General features: G+C 40.3%; 2 protein-coding genes across 3 annotated transcripts; one reads left to right on the top strand and one right to left on the bottom strand.

Annotated features, from left to right (window-relative positions):
- Nucleotides 1-11,771: 11,771 nt before the first annotated feature.
- Nucleotides 11,772-12,532, bottom strand: BCIN_16g00060 (hypothetical protein). Its single transcript, XM_024697761.1, has 3 exons — nt 12,273-12,532; nt 12,039-12,209; nt 11,772-11,983 (listed from the first exon to the last, which is right to left on the bottom strand). The coding sequence occupies exons 2-3, from the start codon at nt 12,172-12,174 to the stop codon at nt 11,892-11,894; spliced, it is 228 nt and encodes a 75-aa protein (XP_024553577.1). The 5' UTR covers nt 12,175-12,209; nt 12,273-12,532; the 3' UTR covers nt 11,772-11,891.
- A 620-nt stretch (nt 12,533-13,152) lies between these two features.
- Nucleotides 13,153-15,211, top strand: BCIN_16g00050 (hypothetical protein). 2 transcript variants are annotated; one of them, XM_024697760.1, is made up of 2 exons: nt 13,153-13,300; nt 13,358-15,211. In XM_024697760.1, the coding sequence occupies exon 2, from the start codon at nt 13,392-13,394 to the stop codon at nt 14,874-14,876; it is 1,485 nt and encodes a 494-aa protein (XP_024553576.1). In that variant the 5' UTR covers nt 13,153-13,300; nt 13,358-13,391; the 3' UTR covers nt 14,877-15,211. The 2 variants fall into 2 exon arrangements, with proteins under 2 accessions (XP_024553576.1, XP_001545935.2); XM_001545885.2 differs by having other exon boundaries at nt 13,153-15,211.
- The last annotated feature ends 2,261 nt before the right edge of the window (nt 15,212-17,472 follow it).

Raw genomic sequence — 17,472 nt, 5'->3', positions numbered from 1 at the left:
GAGTCCTCGTTAAATCACGGGGAATATCAGTTGAGAAAAATACAAAGATAGATTCTCCTTCTCATTGCTCCATGCTGTGTAGGATCAGTCCGCATTGTTATTAACTCAACTTTGGAAAAGGGAGTGTATGTAAATTGGTTCAAGGGAGCCAGCGTTATGAAATTGTATCTTCTAGATGGTAATCCACGATCGTAGTCAAATTGGATCAAAGAACATTCTGTAAAGCTGCATGACTATACAACTTATCTTCGTCTATAGATGTTCCGCTTGAGGCTATCTCTTCACCTTCTTCCCTTGTAACTTTGATCAATTCCAGGGCTTATATCTTCTCTATGAGTAATTCCTCGCGGCTTAGATCATTTTCCTGCTCCAGTACTTTGACTTGTCTTAGTTCCTTTCGGCTTCTTCCCCAACCCCCCCTTCTCTTGCATCGGGATCCGCCTCTTTGTTGAGCGTTTTCAACATTCTCCTCATCTCCGTCGCTTTTTTTTTTTTTTTAGCTTTCTTCGCTTGCTCCTCATCCATTTGAGCTTGCCGTTTCTCCACTAAAATCTCATTTTCTCGCTGTCACAGGAACTTCGCGATGCTAACCTCCTCCTCTTTAACTTTATCCGCCCACTCTTTTTCGGCGGCTTTTCGATCGGCCATCTGCGCCTTCAACTCCTTCATAGCTTGTTGCCACAGATGCATGTCCCGATCTGCATACTCCCCAGTATACTTTACTGGTCTGAACTCCTTTCCAAAGCCTTTCGTCGCAGATCTACTAGGCGTCAACGAAGATAGCCATGCTTCATCATCACTGCCATGCATAACCCTCTATTTAGCATAAACCCACTATTAAGCATAAGCCAATCACTCTCTTCTCTCTTCTATTTAAAAAAGTATGATGCTTCTTGCCAGCTTTCGTAGTTGTCAGAATTGGGGTCCATTCGCAGTATAGCTTCTTCGTCAACTCTGAGCTCATCATTAGAGTCATAATAAACGAAGTTAAAAACAAGCATCTCTAATAAATGAAGGTTGATACATAGCATTGCCTCCTTTTTTTTTTGCCTTCAGAGCTGGAATGCTTCTGTTTGACCTTTCTTTCGACGCCCTTTTCAGGTGATTCCTTGATTGATAGACCCAAAGTTTAGCTTCTTGATATTGACGTGTGCCAGAGACCATGGATACATATTCTCCCATGATGTAAATTATTTTTATGATGGTGTTGATAAATAACTTCATGATTTTGATACGTGTGAATGATTGGAAAACCATAACTTGTGGAAGAAGAGCATAATGTGGTTTATCATCGGATCACCAATATCATCGGATCGCCACTTTTTATACTATTCAACCATTTTAAATCTATATTATTCAATAACAATTGAATCAATTGATTAAAACTATTCAGAATTTAATAATCTAGGATCTATTATATTATTTTGATAAGTTTTTGTATTATATTCTATCTTTTCATATTTATTATAATATTAAATAAAAACTGCTTCTTTATTAAAATTCTTTTCTTTTTGATATTCATTATATTAAATTTGAATATCAATTTCTTATTAAAATAATATATTAAAAGTTTTTTGTTTAATAAATACTTCTTTTTAATATAATTAAGTTTTTTTTATATATTGATACTTGTTTAATACTTTATTCGCTATTCAAAATATACAATTCTTTATATTCAAAAGTATATTTTTATAAGCTAATCTTTTTATATTTTTAATTAAAACTAATATAATCTCAAATATAAATATAAAAAAGTTTATTTGATAATAAATTATTTAAAATTTAATTAATATTGATTATAAAAGAGCTTCAATTGAATTATAAAAGATTTGAGAAATTTATTATTCTAAATCGAAAAAAGAAAAGGTAAATATTCGAATTCGAATATTCAATTTCAAAAGAATAATTTTAAAATTAAATAATATTAAATCTACTTTTTGAAATTCTGATTTTATATTCTAAAAGGTAATTGATTTTTTATATACAGTTTTGAAAACTATAAAGAATTCAATTTTTGAAATATATTTGATATATATTTTAATAAATTCATGTCACGGAAAAAACCTATATCCCGCGTAATACCACGTGGATCTCACGTGACTGTAACTTCGCACACTTCTTGCAAAGTTATATTGATCACTACGATCTCCCTTGTAGACGTATACACTCTTATCAAATTAATCACTAAGAGCTCCGCTCATAGTGATCATATCCACAATCTACAAGGAGATCACAACTACCAATTCAGGTGATCCCATCGCCTATTCTAGGTATATATATGAGGCTTGATCCTTCTGATCAATCCTCAAGTCAATCTAGCATATTACTACTTATTATTATTATTCCCTACCACAGTGATACCAAGTGACGTAGCTATTCCCGTGATAGTTATGAGCCCGGTAAGCACTTAAGACTGCGCAACACCTACACGTCATTTGATATCACTGCCTTCATTTCTATTCTTTATATTCCATGAGTCATTATGCCAAAAGACTCTACGGACTCGATCCATTTAGTCACTCGTGGACACTGGACAAAATGGTTCCTCCAACTACAGCACCTCTGTGTATCCAAAGGAATCTGGAAGGACGTCAAACCTACCAGAGAGAAGATCGCCCCACTCACTCCCGGATCCACTCCGGAAGATAGCAAAGATTTTATCAGGATAAACCCAGACTACGCGGATGACTGGTTAACCAAGGATCCACCACAGCTTATAGAGATCTCTGAACTCATTAAAAGAAACGATGCAATAAACACCGAGAAATACAATCAAAGTCTCGAACATCACAAAGCTCACTCAAAGGATGACGAGGGAGATGAAAAAATGCAACTCCCTCCCACACCATCTCCTTGCACATTTCAAGACATCTCTGCAGAATACTCTGCACTCCAAGGAGAATATCGAAGCAAGAGAGACACATACAACCTCATGCATAAGTCCTACCAGGATGTGTATCAGTGGATCACTGAAACAGTGGATTCATCCCATCTCATGGAAATCACTATCGAGAACGACAACTCCACTGCTCTACCACTCAGAATGATCATTCTCAAGCTACATGATAAGCTTGCACCTACATTGACTACAGCAAAGTCAGCAGTAGCGCAAGAATACCGCAATGTTCTTCAGCAAGCAGTCCTAGGTAGAAGTGATCCTATAAAGTGGCATAACGATTGGACCAAGGCCTACACCAATGCAAAAGCATATCACGTTGAAGTCGACGACGACCTCGCGCTAATCAACTTCTTACAGGCTGTGGGAACTCGCATGCTCCCCACCTGGTCTAGTGCAATGCTCATTCAGATCGAAACCAACAATCAACTAGGTCTCCCGAATTACTCCTTGAAGCAATATGGAGATATCTTTGGTGGCTTAGCCTATCAAGACTCACTGTCACCCAGAGGAAAAGGTATCTTCTCAACACTTAGTCCTTCCACCAATAAACCTTCGAATCAAACCGTCAAGCTACGCGAATTTAGAGGCAAAGAGAAAGACTATAGACGACATCCTGATCCCTATAGGTGCCCGTGCAGAGCTGAAGCGGATTGGAAAAACAATGGATCCGATTCCAAGCACCTCGCGAAGGATTGCGAGATATTGCAATATGTATTTACAGGTAAAACCGGATCACTCAAAACACCGAATCTGTCGGTAAAAGAGTGCAACGATATCAGACACCGAGCCAAAGACGAGAGATGGAACTCTATACGTAAAATATGGGGGAATAAGAATTGGATTCCATCATCAGTAGCCACCTCTTCAACTAATCCAATTGATCCAGGAGCACGCTTCAACGCATGCCTCATCCAGGGCCAATTGGGAAGAGGCATCTACAACACGATGGAATCTACTCCTCATCCACTCACCCAGTGTACTGTCTTTGACACAGGTGGTGCTATGCATCTGGTCAATGACATCTCACTGCTCGATGGACAAGAATACGCTCCATCTCCCTCCTCAGATTACGTCGAATCTGGAACAACTCGTATACCGATCATTGGGAGAGGCACTCGAACAATCAAAGGAATCACGATTCGCCCAGATAGCGAACCAAATGGAGATCTGATATTAAGCAATGTTGCGTACATTCCTGGGTTCCATGTTAATATAGTCTCAGAGACTAAGTTGAGAGAAGCTGGTTTGTGGTTCTTAGGGATGGATTCAACTCTCCGATACGGGACATTGAACAACAACTCCATTGTTATTCAATGCATTCGTAAAGATAACCTCTTATTCCTAGAATACAAACCATTCTCATCTTACTCTCAGTCCCTCATGAACATCCCAGTGAATCCCTCAATTCTAATGTGCCCAACCATCAACAAAAAGATCAATAGGTCGTTTCGCAAATCATACGATCCCCCGAAACCTCGGGAGGACTCAGCGGAACTATGGCACGAAAGATCAGGGCACTTAGGAAAAGAGGCACTTGAGCATCTGGTATTTGCTGCAAGGAATGTAAAGATTAAAGGGATCACTAGGAGTGACTGTGCTGACTGTGCACGTACGCACGCGAAACAAGTCATATCACGATCGCCTAGTGAAAGACGACCATTCCGTCCCTTCTACAAAATCCAGTGGGATCTATTCGACTTTCCACGAAGCTACACAGGATCATCCTGGCTTCTGATAATCAAAGAAATGTATAGTGGTAAGATATTTTCATTCCCACTATATCAGAAGACCCATCTTGAAGTGTTCAATACGATCCAGAGCTTTCTTGCTTGGGTGCTACGTAAGTACAACTTACCAGTCGTATGCATCAAGCAAGACAATGACACTTCAGTCATCGGGATCATGGGTAACACTATATTCGAAAACTGGATAAAGCAAGAAGGAATAGAACTGGAACTATCACCACCAAACACACACGAGTCAAATGGCGGATCAGAACGAGCGGGACAAGAGATAATCACAAAGCAAATCAAAATGCGTATCTCTGCAGGACTTCCTGATCGACTATGGGTAGAAGCAGCGCAAGCAGCAACATACCTATACAACATCAGCCCTCGCAAGGCATGTTCGTTCAAATCCCCTAATGAAGTGCTGGAGTCATGGTTCCAGAACTATTATCGATCAGTTGTAACTTCGCAAACTTTTCGCGAAGTTATATCCAGCCCGGAAATCGATCACTTAACTAGCGATCTACGACCAAGCTGGAGCAACATATATCGATACGGGTGCAGAGCTTACCCATTGGATAAAGAAAGGGAATTAGGAATTAATAAGAAAATGTATAAAACTAACCCAAGAGCACACATTGGCTATCTAGTTGGGTATGTACCAGGATCTTCGATCTTTCGCATATGGATACCAAAGCTCAAACGGGTCATCGTCACTCGCAATGTCACATTCGACGAGAAAAGGACATACAAAACAGACTCTAGTGATCACACCATTGACATCTTCACCGAGCAAGAACTTCAAGAATACGCACAACAGCTCGATATTCAAGAACGCTTGGATGCAGAAGGAACGATCATTAGAGACGAGTACGATGTGATTACTTCACAAAGTGGAATGCCAGCAGCGTTGAGCACTCCCACCATGCGCACTTCAGATACACCCACACACGAGCAGGACTCGGGGGTGAATCTGGGGGGTGGAGACGAGCTCGTGAATCGTCATAGCAGGCTCACACCACAGGATCTACAGTCAGAAGAGGCCCTTGATGTAGAAAACCTATCACACAACGAACGTTTTGATCATGATCACACAAAGGAGGCTGCACGTTCTACTCCCATCACACAACCAACAATCATTCAAGAACAGATCGACAGTATGGACTATGAGACAACTGGTCACGCAACAGACGTAGTTCGCGGAGAATATGTCAGCGACACAGAAAATCACCCTACTAATGACTCAGATTCTTACTCAGTTGAAGAAGTGACTTCACCGCCAAGGCTACCAAACTTAACACGAACAATCGATCAATTTAAGGAAGATCAACTCTCATTGCTCCCTGATCAACCACTCAAGAGACAAAGAGTAATGAAGATCGAAATACCAAAGCCAACTCTGGATCCTTCAGAATATCAAATATTCGACTTCAATCAAGATAATCCTCAAACAGACTATTCTCCAACTCACCAACACCACACACGTCGACGTCTGCGTTTACAAGAGCAAGCTCCAAAACCATCGAACAAAACATTCATTGGAACATTAATCGCGAGTATGTCGAATGGAGGTAGTTCAAGAATAAAAGATTTTCATGAAACATTCTGGCCTAGCCACCCAATTACGGAAGGAGATGACTCTTTCGTAACAATGCACAGCGTGGTCGCAGCCGCTATACGCACTAAACCCAATCCACCGACTCTCCTGAATAAGGATCAGTTAGAGGCATTGCCAAAGGTTCATCTCTCAGGTCTACCTAAACCACCCAAACGCTACCAGCACCTTAAAGACCACTTTCTAGGCCCCTGGTTCAAGCATGAGTGTGAAATTGAAATCAACAACCTGAAAGACCGCAAAACCTGGCACAAGATAAACGCAGAGGACGCACCAATCGCTCCTATTCCACTGCAATGGGTATTCACCTACAAATGCGACGAGCAAGGTTTTCTCACTAGATGTAGAGCAAGATTAGTAGTTCGAGGAGATCTACAAGCAAAAGACACGATCGAATCGACCTACGCTGCTACACTAGCCGGAAGATCATTCAGGATCGTGATGGCTCTCATAGCAAAATACGATCTGGAAACGAAGCAATTTGATGTAGTGAATGCTTTCGTCAACGCTCACAGGGATCCATCAGGGACACCAGTGGTCTGCTACTTACCTGATGGATTCAAGGAACCTAACAAATGTGTCGTCCTTGATCGCGCATTATATGGGCTCCGAGATTCCCCAGCTATCTGGTTCAAGGACTTTAGCAAGACACTCAAAGATATAGGACTTAATCAAGGCAAGGAGGAACCCTGCTTGTTCACCAACCCGGATCAGACCGTATTAGTCTTATTCTTTGTCGATGACATTCAAATCATATATCACAAGAAGGATTCGACATCAGCCGATCAAATCATCTCTGGGATCAAAGCTGCCTATGAACTCAGAGAATTAGGCGATACTGAATGGTTCCTGGGTATCCGCATACTACGCGATCGGGAAATGGGGAAGTTATGGCTTGCTCACGATACCTATATCGAAAAGATAGCGAAGAAATTCGAGCTCGATAAAGGAAATGCATGTACACCGCTACCACTCATCGAATTTGTCAAATTCGACGGTAAAGCTACCACTACTTACGTACGGACCTATCAAGAAAAGGTAGGATCAGTGCTGTACACAGCAATCACTGTGAGACCAGACGCCGCATTCGCAGCATCACAACTCAGCCATTACCTCACAAACCCATCTCCGGATCATATGAAAGCAGTTGATCACTGCATTCAATACCTTTGGAATACAAGGTATCATGCTATAGAATATAGCAACGATCAAATCCCTCAACTCCTGTCATTTTCAGACGCATCATTTGCCGATGATCAAGACTCTCGCCGATCATCACAAGGATATATCATTTCTCTGTTCGGAGGACCAGTAGTGTGGAAAGCATCACGACAAGACACCGTAACAACATCAACCACTGAAGCAGAATTGCTAGGAGTCGAACGCACATCAAAAGAAACACTAGCAACTCTCAGATTCCTCAAAGAAATCAATCTTGTTGTTAAGCAACCAGTCACTATATTCTGCGATAATCAACAATCAATTAGATTAGTGGTAGGAGAAAACGAAAGAATCACTACAAAACTAAGACATGTTGATATCCAGAATATGTGGTTAAGACAAGAATATGCAAAAGGGAACTTCTATCTCACATATCTTCCAACAGCTGAAATGGCGGCAGATGGTTTAACCAAGAACCTATCACGACAAAAGTTCGGCCACTTCATAGCACTTCTAAATCTCCAAGACGTGAGCATGAGGATCAAGGAAAGCAGATAAATCGCGACAGACATAACTTCGCAAAAAGTTTGCAAAGTTATATTCACACCATATTGAAGAATGATCATAATGATCAAGCAAATTAAACGGGATTTATATGACATATTTTCCTTCAAGAGCTCGCTTCTTTGTAGCGTACTCAATCTCAAGTGCCAACATATCCAACTGCTTCTTTTTCTCGATCAGATCGTCACTAGAATCAACAATATCATCCTTACCAACTGAATGATACTCCTCATCTAGATCACTATCATCATCCATAGAAAATGTCACCTGCTTCCCTTTTCCTTTGGCACCTGCAGGACCTAGATCAGGCTGAACAGACTTGGATCTAGTCCTAGAACTAGGACTAGCCGACGAAACCACCTTGCCACTCTTCGCACGCTTCGCAACAGGAGACTGAGGGGTCGGAGTAGATTTCCGCTTCCTAGTCGGAGAGGGAGGTAATGACTTCTTCTTAGCAGAAGGAGACAATACGGACCGGACAGGAGAAACACTCTGTGTTGATGATGAGAGAGAGTCAAGATCGATAAACTCCTTATCCTCTTTTTCCATCGCCAACATAACTGACATCGCAACACGAGCCGATTTCTTATTAGGAATTGTTTTCTAAAAAGATGCATTAGCTCTCAAAACTCAGTAAGTAATCAATAAAATCTCTGTCACTTACTTTCCCAGGGATCGACACATGTTCGGGGTCCCAAAGCTCTACCAATCGAACAGCCAATGATCGCAAAAAGACAGGGAGAGCTGAACACTCGTGAGTATTACACTTCCAACACCGAGCTGAGCCACCACTTTTTCTCCTGAAACACTTCCCGTGATCCTCGTGGCGACCAGACAAAAGAGATCGAACACACTCAGTACAAGGCACCTCATTCTGGACACCCTTGTTCACTGGATCACGAGAAACAGTCTTCGAACGACCTTTTCTCCTCGATGCAACCTTGGGAACAACTTTCATCCTTTTCGACTTAGGACGAGGGGAAGGAAAATGGGAGGAGGAAGAAGACGAAGAATCATCCGACGAAGGAGATGAACTGTTTCCATCAGGAGGAAACTCCCTCATATCCCTCGAATCAGGCGAACAAAAAGGATCCTCACGATCCGCAGCAGTGATTACAGTCTGATTGTTCTCTTCGTTATGAAGGGGCATCACGCTTCGAGCATCTCTCACTCTCTCCAACCGAGCACTAGACTCCGCAAACAACCCAAAGCTAGGAGCAAGTTTGGCCGACTTTCTACTCTCAGAACGAGGAGAATGCGCTCGACGAGCAACAGGAACTACACGAGAATCACAAGGACCACTCGAAGGGCCTGCAACCGTACCACTCCGTGTAGGAGTCTTGGGCAAAGGATTAACAGGAGTGAAACAACGAGAAGAATCAACCCCGCGGAAAGATTTAATATGATCAACTGTCGTCGTCAGATACAATTGAGAGAGACTACTCAAAGCAGACGAATACTCACGCAGAGGAGGAAGAATGATTCGCTCAGAATCAGAATCTCTAATTGGGGAAGGCATAAGGAAAAAACTGATTGAAGCTACTCAAAATCAGGACTAATCAAGTGGAAACCAACCCATTCTTATCACCTCATTCACCAATTACCAGAGTGAAAAACTTTTCATCCTTGAAGTGGGTCATTTAGGCCTACCACCGCCACAAACACCGTGCGCGATAATCTCTCGAATCGACACCCATGATTAACGCGTTTGATCACTCTCAAAATCGACGGGATCAATCCTACCAGCAAGTCTCCGAGACATCAGATCACTCAACTGAGGATCTACATACAAACGCGCACGTATCCGTGTGTGCCACAGCTCATTCAGCAAAATTTTCTTTACGACATTATATCATTTTCTCCTCTTTGTTTGTGTACTCGCAGGACAGGCAGGGGAAATCAATTCGATTACCCACCTAGACCCGTTTACCACCAATCGCAGCTCAGCTGTCGCCAAGAGGATTTTCGTTTGTTTATCTATAAAAATGCAGATCAACCGGATTTGGCTGATCTGGGGGGTGTGTCACGGAAAAAACCTATATCCCGCGTAATACCACGTGGATCTCACGTGACTGTAACTTCGCACACTTCTTGCAAAGTTATATTGATCACTACGATCTCCCTTGTAGACGTATACACTCTTATCAAATTAATCACTAAGAGCTCCGCTCATAGTGATCATATCCACAATCTACAAGGAGATCACAACTACCAATTCAGGTGATCCCATCGCCTATTCTAGGTATATATATGAGGCTTGATCCTTCTGATCAATCCTCAAGTCAATCTAGCATATTACTACTTATTATTATTATTCCCTACCACAGTGATACCAAGTGACGTAGCTATTCCCGTGATAATTCATTAATTTGATTATTATATAAATATTTCAGATTATTAAAATAGCTAATATTAAATAATTGAGTTAAATAATTTGAATGCAATAATAAATATAAATATATAATATCGTTCTCTTTACAATATGTTTGAAAAGCTATGGATTTGTAGCTTTTGTATTCATCTAATATCAATATTCGATATTTACTCTTTCTTCAATTCTTGATATGCTTATTGAAGTGTTTCAATTATTCTAAATCTATCTTATTATTTGTCTATCCATTCGATATAAATTTAATAGCCTATTCCACAGGAAGATCGGTTTCAATATACCAATTAAAAAGATGAACCTATCCTTGAACCACTAGAAATAGAAGAATAATTTCACCCTCTCCATTTCCACATATTATTATTATAGCCCATTCTCGATTACCTAATTATACTGATTTACTTCTGCTATATCTTTTAAAACTAATAATAATCATTACTGTATATATAATCCCTATTATAAAACCTATTTTATTGAAATTATAAAAATCTCTATTCAAAATACTATATTTCATTTATATATTTATAATCAATTGAAACCACTTTTCAATAAACTTAAAATCTTTATAAAAAGCTTTTTGAAAATTATAAATATAATTAAAATATATTTTTAATTCAATTCGATATTTTACAAATTGATACATTCAAAACTTTCCAATACATTTCCCATTTTTCGATTCAAAAATATAATTCATTATATTTTCTATATTCTTTAATTTAAATAAAAATCCTCTTAAATCTATATCAAATATATATTAAACAATTATTTCTTTTTCTAATTCTATAATTTTATAACAATTCGTTTAAATTTCTATTTAATTATTTTAACCATTAATTCTATTGTATAATATAAATCAAAATATTATATAGAATTTTACAACTTTAATAATCAATAGATTTTTAGATTTATAAATAATTTAAATAATTAAAATGATTTAGATTTCTTTTAATAAAGTTTCTATAATAATTTGTTGAAATATTGTATATTAAAATTAAAGTGATTGAATAATATAAAAAGTGGCAACCCGATGATATTGGCGATTCGATAATAAACTACGTTACATGAAAGAACTTATTTGTGTTACAATATACAAAACATTACACTGAATAAAATAATAAAGAATTTAAACAATTACTATTCCTAGAATAGTAAATGTTTGTAGTATTTTACTGTTAATCCGTTCTTGTAGGATAGATAGTAAGCACGTAACTCTGCAATGCAGATACCATGTGTAAATGAACACTAATAAGATAGAAAGAAGCGCTTCATAGTTTGGAAAAGAAGCTCGGAAAGTACTAGTTTTGATAACAAGCTTTTTCGGCTATCTCTTGGCCACCTTGGCACTGGACTTCAATTGAATTCATAATATTTAAGAAGATATCGGTAGAGACTTCAAAAATGTGTCAATCAAGATAGAAGTGACTTGGGAAAACTAATTATTCAAATTCAATAAGAGTGGTAATAGTATACAATCCAAAATAATGCTCCAGTCCATGTTTACGCTCATTCAACATTAATCATAACAACAGCTATGGATATCTAGAACTTGTTGACCTCATCATTGACAACGTTATTAATTCCAGAGTCCAATTGGGAAGGCACTCCCTCTTTACTCGCGAATGAGTCGACGGCTATGTCATGGAATGTCAGAACTAATCAGGACAGAGTAGGTGGACGAGAACATACCGGAATCTGCCATGGTGTCTTTGGTGCTATCGCTTATGCCATTGCTGAAGTTGTTGCCGTTATCGTTTCCGTTGTTTCCACCTTGCTGTTGCATCTCGCCCTCTCCGAACTCCTTGATATCTTCTCCGAGACCCATAATGATTGGTTGAAGTAATTGGTGATTTAGGTGATCTAAGGAAAAAGTTAATACAAGTTGAGAAGTGGCATAGATAAGTAGCAAAAAGGAGGCCTCACTTGCGTATTATTTGAGGTTTTAAGTTGAAATCTGCGCGTCCTGTGTTGATGATGAAAAAGGGGACAGCAGAGAAGGGCGGATGATCAAGGCATTTTATATCTTGCTGCTTTTGACAGAACCTGATATCGATGAAATAAAACTTGCTTGACAGGTCGTCCTCAAGAGGTTTTGCACTCAGGGTTTCACTGTTACATCACAATAGATGCATCATGATGCACCTCGCAATGTAATGATCTCCATATTTAATCTCTCTCTCATCCTGAGCTATACACCCAATACAAAGTCGTTGTAGAGTTTATGAGCCGTTTTGATTTGTTCCTGGACTCACAGCACCAAACAGGAGTTGTTCAAGGACCCACAGCCAAGATAAACCTGTTCTTATCTAGAAAACCCCTGCGCTCTTGCATGAATTGAGCGTCATATTGACGGAACAAAACATGGTCCAGGCCGCGGTCTAAATTATTGATTGGGATCTGTTGTGCATGCGTATGTATGGGGAAAAGCTTGGTAAAAGCAAATGGATTTATTTTCCAAGCTGTTATGGTCTTTTTCTTCTTCTCCTTCTTCTTCTTCAGGTAGGGGGGTGGGCGTTAGGATGGGCTTTAGGGCTGCTCCTGCTTGGTGCACTGGCCGGAAGGAGAGGGCTTCTGTATTCTTAGCATAGGTGCCGAGCAACTAGCTGCCCTTTGGACGATGAAATGGGAATGCATTGAGTAGGATCCATGAGAACTTCGTTCGTTGCTGATTTGGCACATCACGTGGACAAAGGCGAGGATGCCAAAGCACGTGATATATCGCTCCGCTACCTCTTTCTCGTAATGCCAAGCCCTGTGCACTTCTTCGATAAGCACGATAAACAATCCACCATCCAACTGATCCGATGCTATATCGACAGTCTCAGCCTCTTCAATTCACATCAGACATATCTTCTTCCTAGTTTTGCGTTCGTATTTTAAATTGATATCGATACTGATATTGACATTGATCTCCGAGTATTGTTAATTATAATCTCATTGCACGCAGCACAGTCCGTCCTCTTTATCTCCCAGGTTAGTCGACCTCACTGACCGCTGTCACTCTTCAGCTTGCAGAAAGATTCTAGATCACCTCAAATCATCATGGAACACAAAATGGAACACAAAATGGAATACAAACAATCTTTACCAGTTTTCTCCCAATCGATAACACCCCGCATCATCATTCACGGCGGTGCAGGTAATATTCTCCCCGCAAACCTTCCACCCGCGAAGTATAAGCTCTATCACGACTCACTCCTTCGCATCATTTCCAACACTCACTATTTCCTCACGTCACCATCCTCCTTTCCTCTTCATAAAACGTCTTCTTCTACCACCACAGCTCTCGATGCTGTCACCTATGCAGTTACACAATTGGAAGATAATCCTTTGTTCAACAGTGGCCACGGTGCAGTTTTCACTCGTGATGGAATTAATGAACTAGAGGCATCCATAATGGTTTCAAGTGGGAAGAAGAAGAGGGGAGTAGGACTTATGGGATTACAACACGTCAAAAATCCAATTAAGCTCGCGCGCGAGATGTTAATACGAGGAGAGCAAGACTTGGAGGGTGGGAATGGTGAACATCGAGGGCCGATGAGTGCTGAAGAGGTCGCATTCATGCAAAGCCACGGAGCACAAGGACATTCACAACTACACAAATATTCCGCTGAAAAATTGGCAAAAGAATGGGGATTGGAGCTTGTAGATGAGAAATACTTTTTTGTACAAGCAAGGTGGGATGAACATATATCGGGGTTGAAAAAGGAGAAGGATAGGAATGGAAATGCATCCTGGGATGCCCAAGAATTTATACCACAAGGAACTTGTGGTGCTGTGTGCCTTGATGCGGATGGGGTGCTGTGTGTAGGTACTAGTACTGGAGGCATGACAAATAAATTGACAGGGAGAATTGGGGACACGCCAACGCTTGGTGCTGGTTTCTGGGCAGAGGAGTGGGAGGATACATCGGCGCACGAGGATCTGCATCGGCTTCAACAGATCCGTCGAAGAATGTACAACCAACGGCCAATCATCGCCTTAGGTGATCAGCTGAAAGGAATTCTGTCAGATTGCTTCCCAGGCTTGAGTTTAAGATCGTACAATCTGATTTATCAAGAAGCGATGGAAGATGAAGCTATGATGTCCAGGAAACATATCAGGGCCACTGCTATGTCTGGTACTGGAAATGGTGATTCTTTCCTCCGCCTTGCAGCTGCAAGAAGTGCATCGGCAATTGCTCGATACCGTCCTGAGACTTCCCTTCAAGCCGCCATCACAGAAATAACTGGTCCTGGTGGAGATCTAGTGAAATCTGCAGGAGACCGATGGAAGAAGACGGGTGAAGGAGAAGGAGGTATCATTGGAATTGAATTACAGGTTGTGGTTGACAACTTTGGTCGGAAGAGGGACGCAGTGAGTCATGTCGTTGTTGATTACAACTGCGGAGGTATGTTCCGCGCGGCTATCAATGAAAATGGAAAAGCTGTGATGAGAGTATGGAGACCTGGACAGTACAATGGCTTGGACATTTATACAGGTGAGGGAAAAGAGTATGAGGTCGCTGATTGGGTTGATGCCAAATGAGGCTTGACAGAGCTAGTCCATGAGACTAGTTTTATCAATAAATTGCACGAATTTTGAAGATTATTCTCGTCTTCCAAGCTAGATACATCTCCAAGACCAGCCAACCAGTCCTAGTGGTTCATTTTAATGCAACCTTCACTGAGGACCGGCGAAACTAAAGCTCGATGTTTTTTTTTTTCATCTAGGAAGCCACAACACTTAATTATCATTACTTATAAAGCTATTCAGCGCCACAAATAAACCTTACGACTTACAGAGGGCTGTCTACATGAGATTATAGAAATAATTTCGATGGCCCAATATTACCCACAAACACACTTTTGCTTTCCTCTACACTCCGTGACGGTTGGTCTTCTTTTGATTGATCAATAGTTCTTTCCAGACATCCCTTTGCATTGACAGTTGCCAAACAAAGTCGCTTTGTTCTTGTGTTTCTAAGGTTGTGTTTCTAATATTATACTTGATTACCAGTAGCATACCATGAACTGTGGGTAGCACACACGCATGTATTTCTCTCTCCCTAGAGATGCTTGACTTGGCGTTTTAGTTGGAAACGGTTCTTACCTAACACGATGAGAAGGTGTATCACTTTCGACATCGCTTTCCAGCTACGCGTATTAATGTCATTCTGTAATTTCAGATACCCCCAAAATCCTACTCTCATAGATGACCTAAACCATCAAATTTACTTCACGATGCCTTTAAATCAATGGCAGTGGAATGAGCGAGCTCTACACTATCGAGCCAAGTAGAAAGAGATCCTGTGATCCGCCACATGTCTTCCTTCCTTCTCATTTACTATAGACGGACATGGGCCTTTCATTGCATAATCAATGCGATGTGTGTTGGCAAAAGTTTCGAGTGGGGAGGATGGGTTTCACAGTAAACAGCTTTCGGTGCTAGTGTAAGGGATACTGGGGTATGGAATCGTATCAGTCAATGGAAACATCTTAGATCCAACTTGATGGCCAGATCTGATAACTGGAAAATGTGTTCTCATGCATCGGAAAGAGATGGACCGATACTTGTATCACTGGAAAGTACAAGTTTGCTTCAAATGTCAATCGCCATGAAAAGACGGAAACATTGGTTAATCATCACTTCTTCTTAATTAATTGCCCAGTGGGATGTTTGTAAAGGCAGACATAATTAGCAGATATAGCTGCAAATCCATGAGCCAAATAATACCTGACTCTGGTCCAAATCCACACCCCCGGATGACAAAGCCACTGTTCTTTCCTTCTTCTAAAGCTTGTAATTTATCTTTATCTTCTATGTACGAGACTCATCATGAATGTTTGCTTCGTGAAGCTCATCCAACATTGCTTTCAATTCAATGATTAATCCATGGACCGCTTCAAATTTTCCAAGTAATTCTCCCAGAGTCGCCTTCCATTCTGTGGCATCTTTCCCTTTCCTCTCAAGCTCTCGAGTTGCCTCAATCCATCGATCAACTTCCTCGATATTATTTCGTGCCTCATAGGCACATATTTCAAGAAGCCAATTTGTAGGACGTTTTGCCTCTGAGTGAGTACCCTGAACCGCATGGGAAGCTGAATTAAAACAAGCAAGTACTCGAGGAGAGTTGAATGGGCTGCATGATCTTCCATTTAAGGTACTAGTGATAGGAGAAGTCTCTTGACTAGAGTTCTTCCCCGTTGATGAAGTCATTCCTCCTGGATTGTTAGAATGAGAAGTGAAATTTGCACTGTCATCCAAGTCTAGGTAAGGAGAGAAAGAAGCAGGCGTGCCATTAATTACTGAGTCTACTCCGTAAATGTGACACATTAAATATCCTTATAGTTTCCAGAAGTTTGAAGGGCAAGCTATAAAAACTTCTGGTAGTTTGTTTAAAGTTTTACCCTTTTGCCCTAATGTCAGCAGTCATCCACACGCTTTCTTCATGATAATTCCATCAACTTTTGGTCTTGGATAAAAGTTTCATAGATCAATATCAGCTCATATCTGTTGTTCAGTGAGTTTTCTAACGTTCATCATGGTCACTTTCACATGTCTTGGGGGCTGTCTGAATTTTTATTATTTGAATAATTCCAGAGATTAAGTGATGATGCATGAGATGCTCCTTTATATAAAAGAAAAAAGTGAAGAAGTAATTGTTAGAGGGCAAATTTTTGCGACGTGAAATGCAATTATGGTGCTGTGTAAGACCCGTTGATCAGCCCCGCATTCATCTGGATTGGCTTCACCGGGACTAACTTATGATGTTTTGTTCGTGAGTTTTGTATACACGAGGTTGAAAAAAAGAAATCTGCACTCTTCTCTACCTTTTATTTAAGAATGGCCTCAATTCTTGCTTTGATTGGCGTATTCTCATAAAATCAAAATGTTGAATGGGCCTGCAAATAAAGAATGCCACAGCTCTCAGAAAGTATAGAATCGAAACTCATGATAATTTGAGCCACGTATAATAATGTTTCTAGATAAGTAGCAACGGTGACAGATCTTCTAATATTACAGCAAAGCCAACCAGATTGCTTCAAAACACAGGAAAGTGTCATTTCTACGATCAAACGCAATTCTCTTGAAATCAATCAAGCTAATGACCATTCAACCTCTTGAACACATAATTACCCTC

Source organism: Botrytis cinerea, chromosome 16 (genome assembly GCF_000143535.2).
Source record: "Botrytis cinerea B05.10 chromosome 16, complete sequence".
In the NCBI taxonomy this organism is placed as follows: Eukaryota; Fungi; Ascomycota; class Leotiomycetes; order Helotiales; family Sclerotiniaceae; genus Botrytis; species Botrytis cinerea.
Note: the sequence above shows the minus strand (reverse complement) of the source record. Positions and strands in the feature narration are given on the sequence as shown.

Coding starts and splice junctions, on each gene's coding strand:
- BCIN_16g00050 (XM_024697760.1), top strand. CDS start 13,392: ATGGAACACAAAATGGAACACAAAATGGAATACAAACAATCTTTACCA.
- BCIN_16g00060 (XM_024697761.1), bottom strand. CDS start 12,174: ATGGGTCTCGGAGAAGATATCAAGGAGTTCGGAGAGGGCGAGATGCAA. Junction 11,984..12,038: donor AGACACCATGGCAGATTCCG/GTATGTTCTCGT, acceptor TCCATGACATAG/CCGTCGACTCATTCGCGAGT.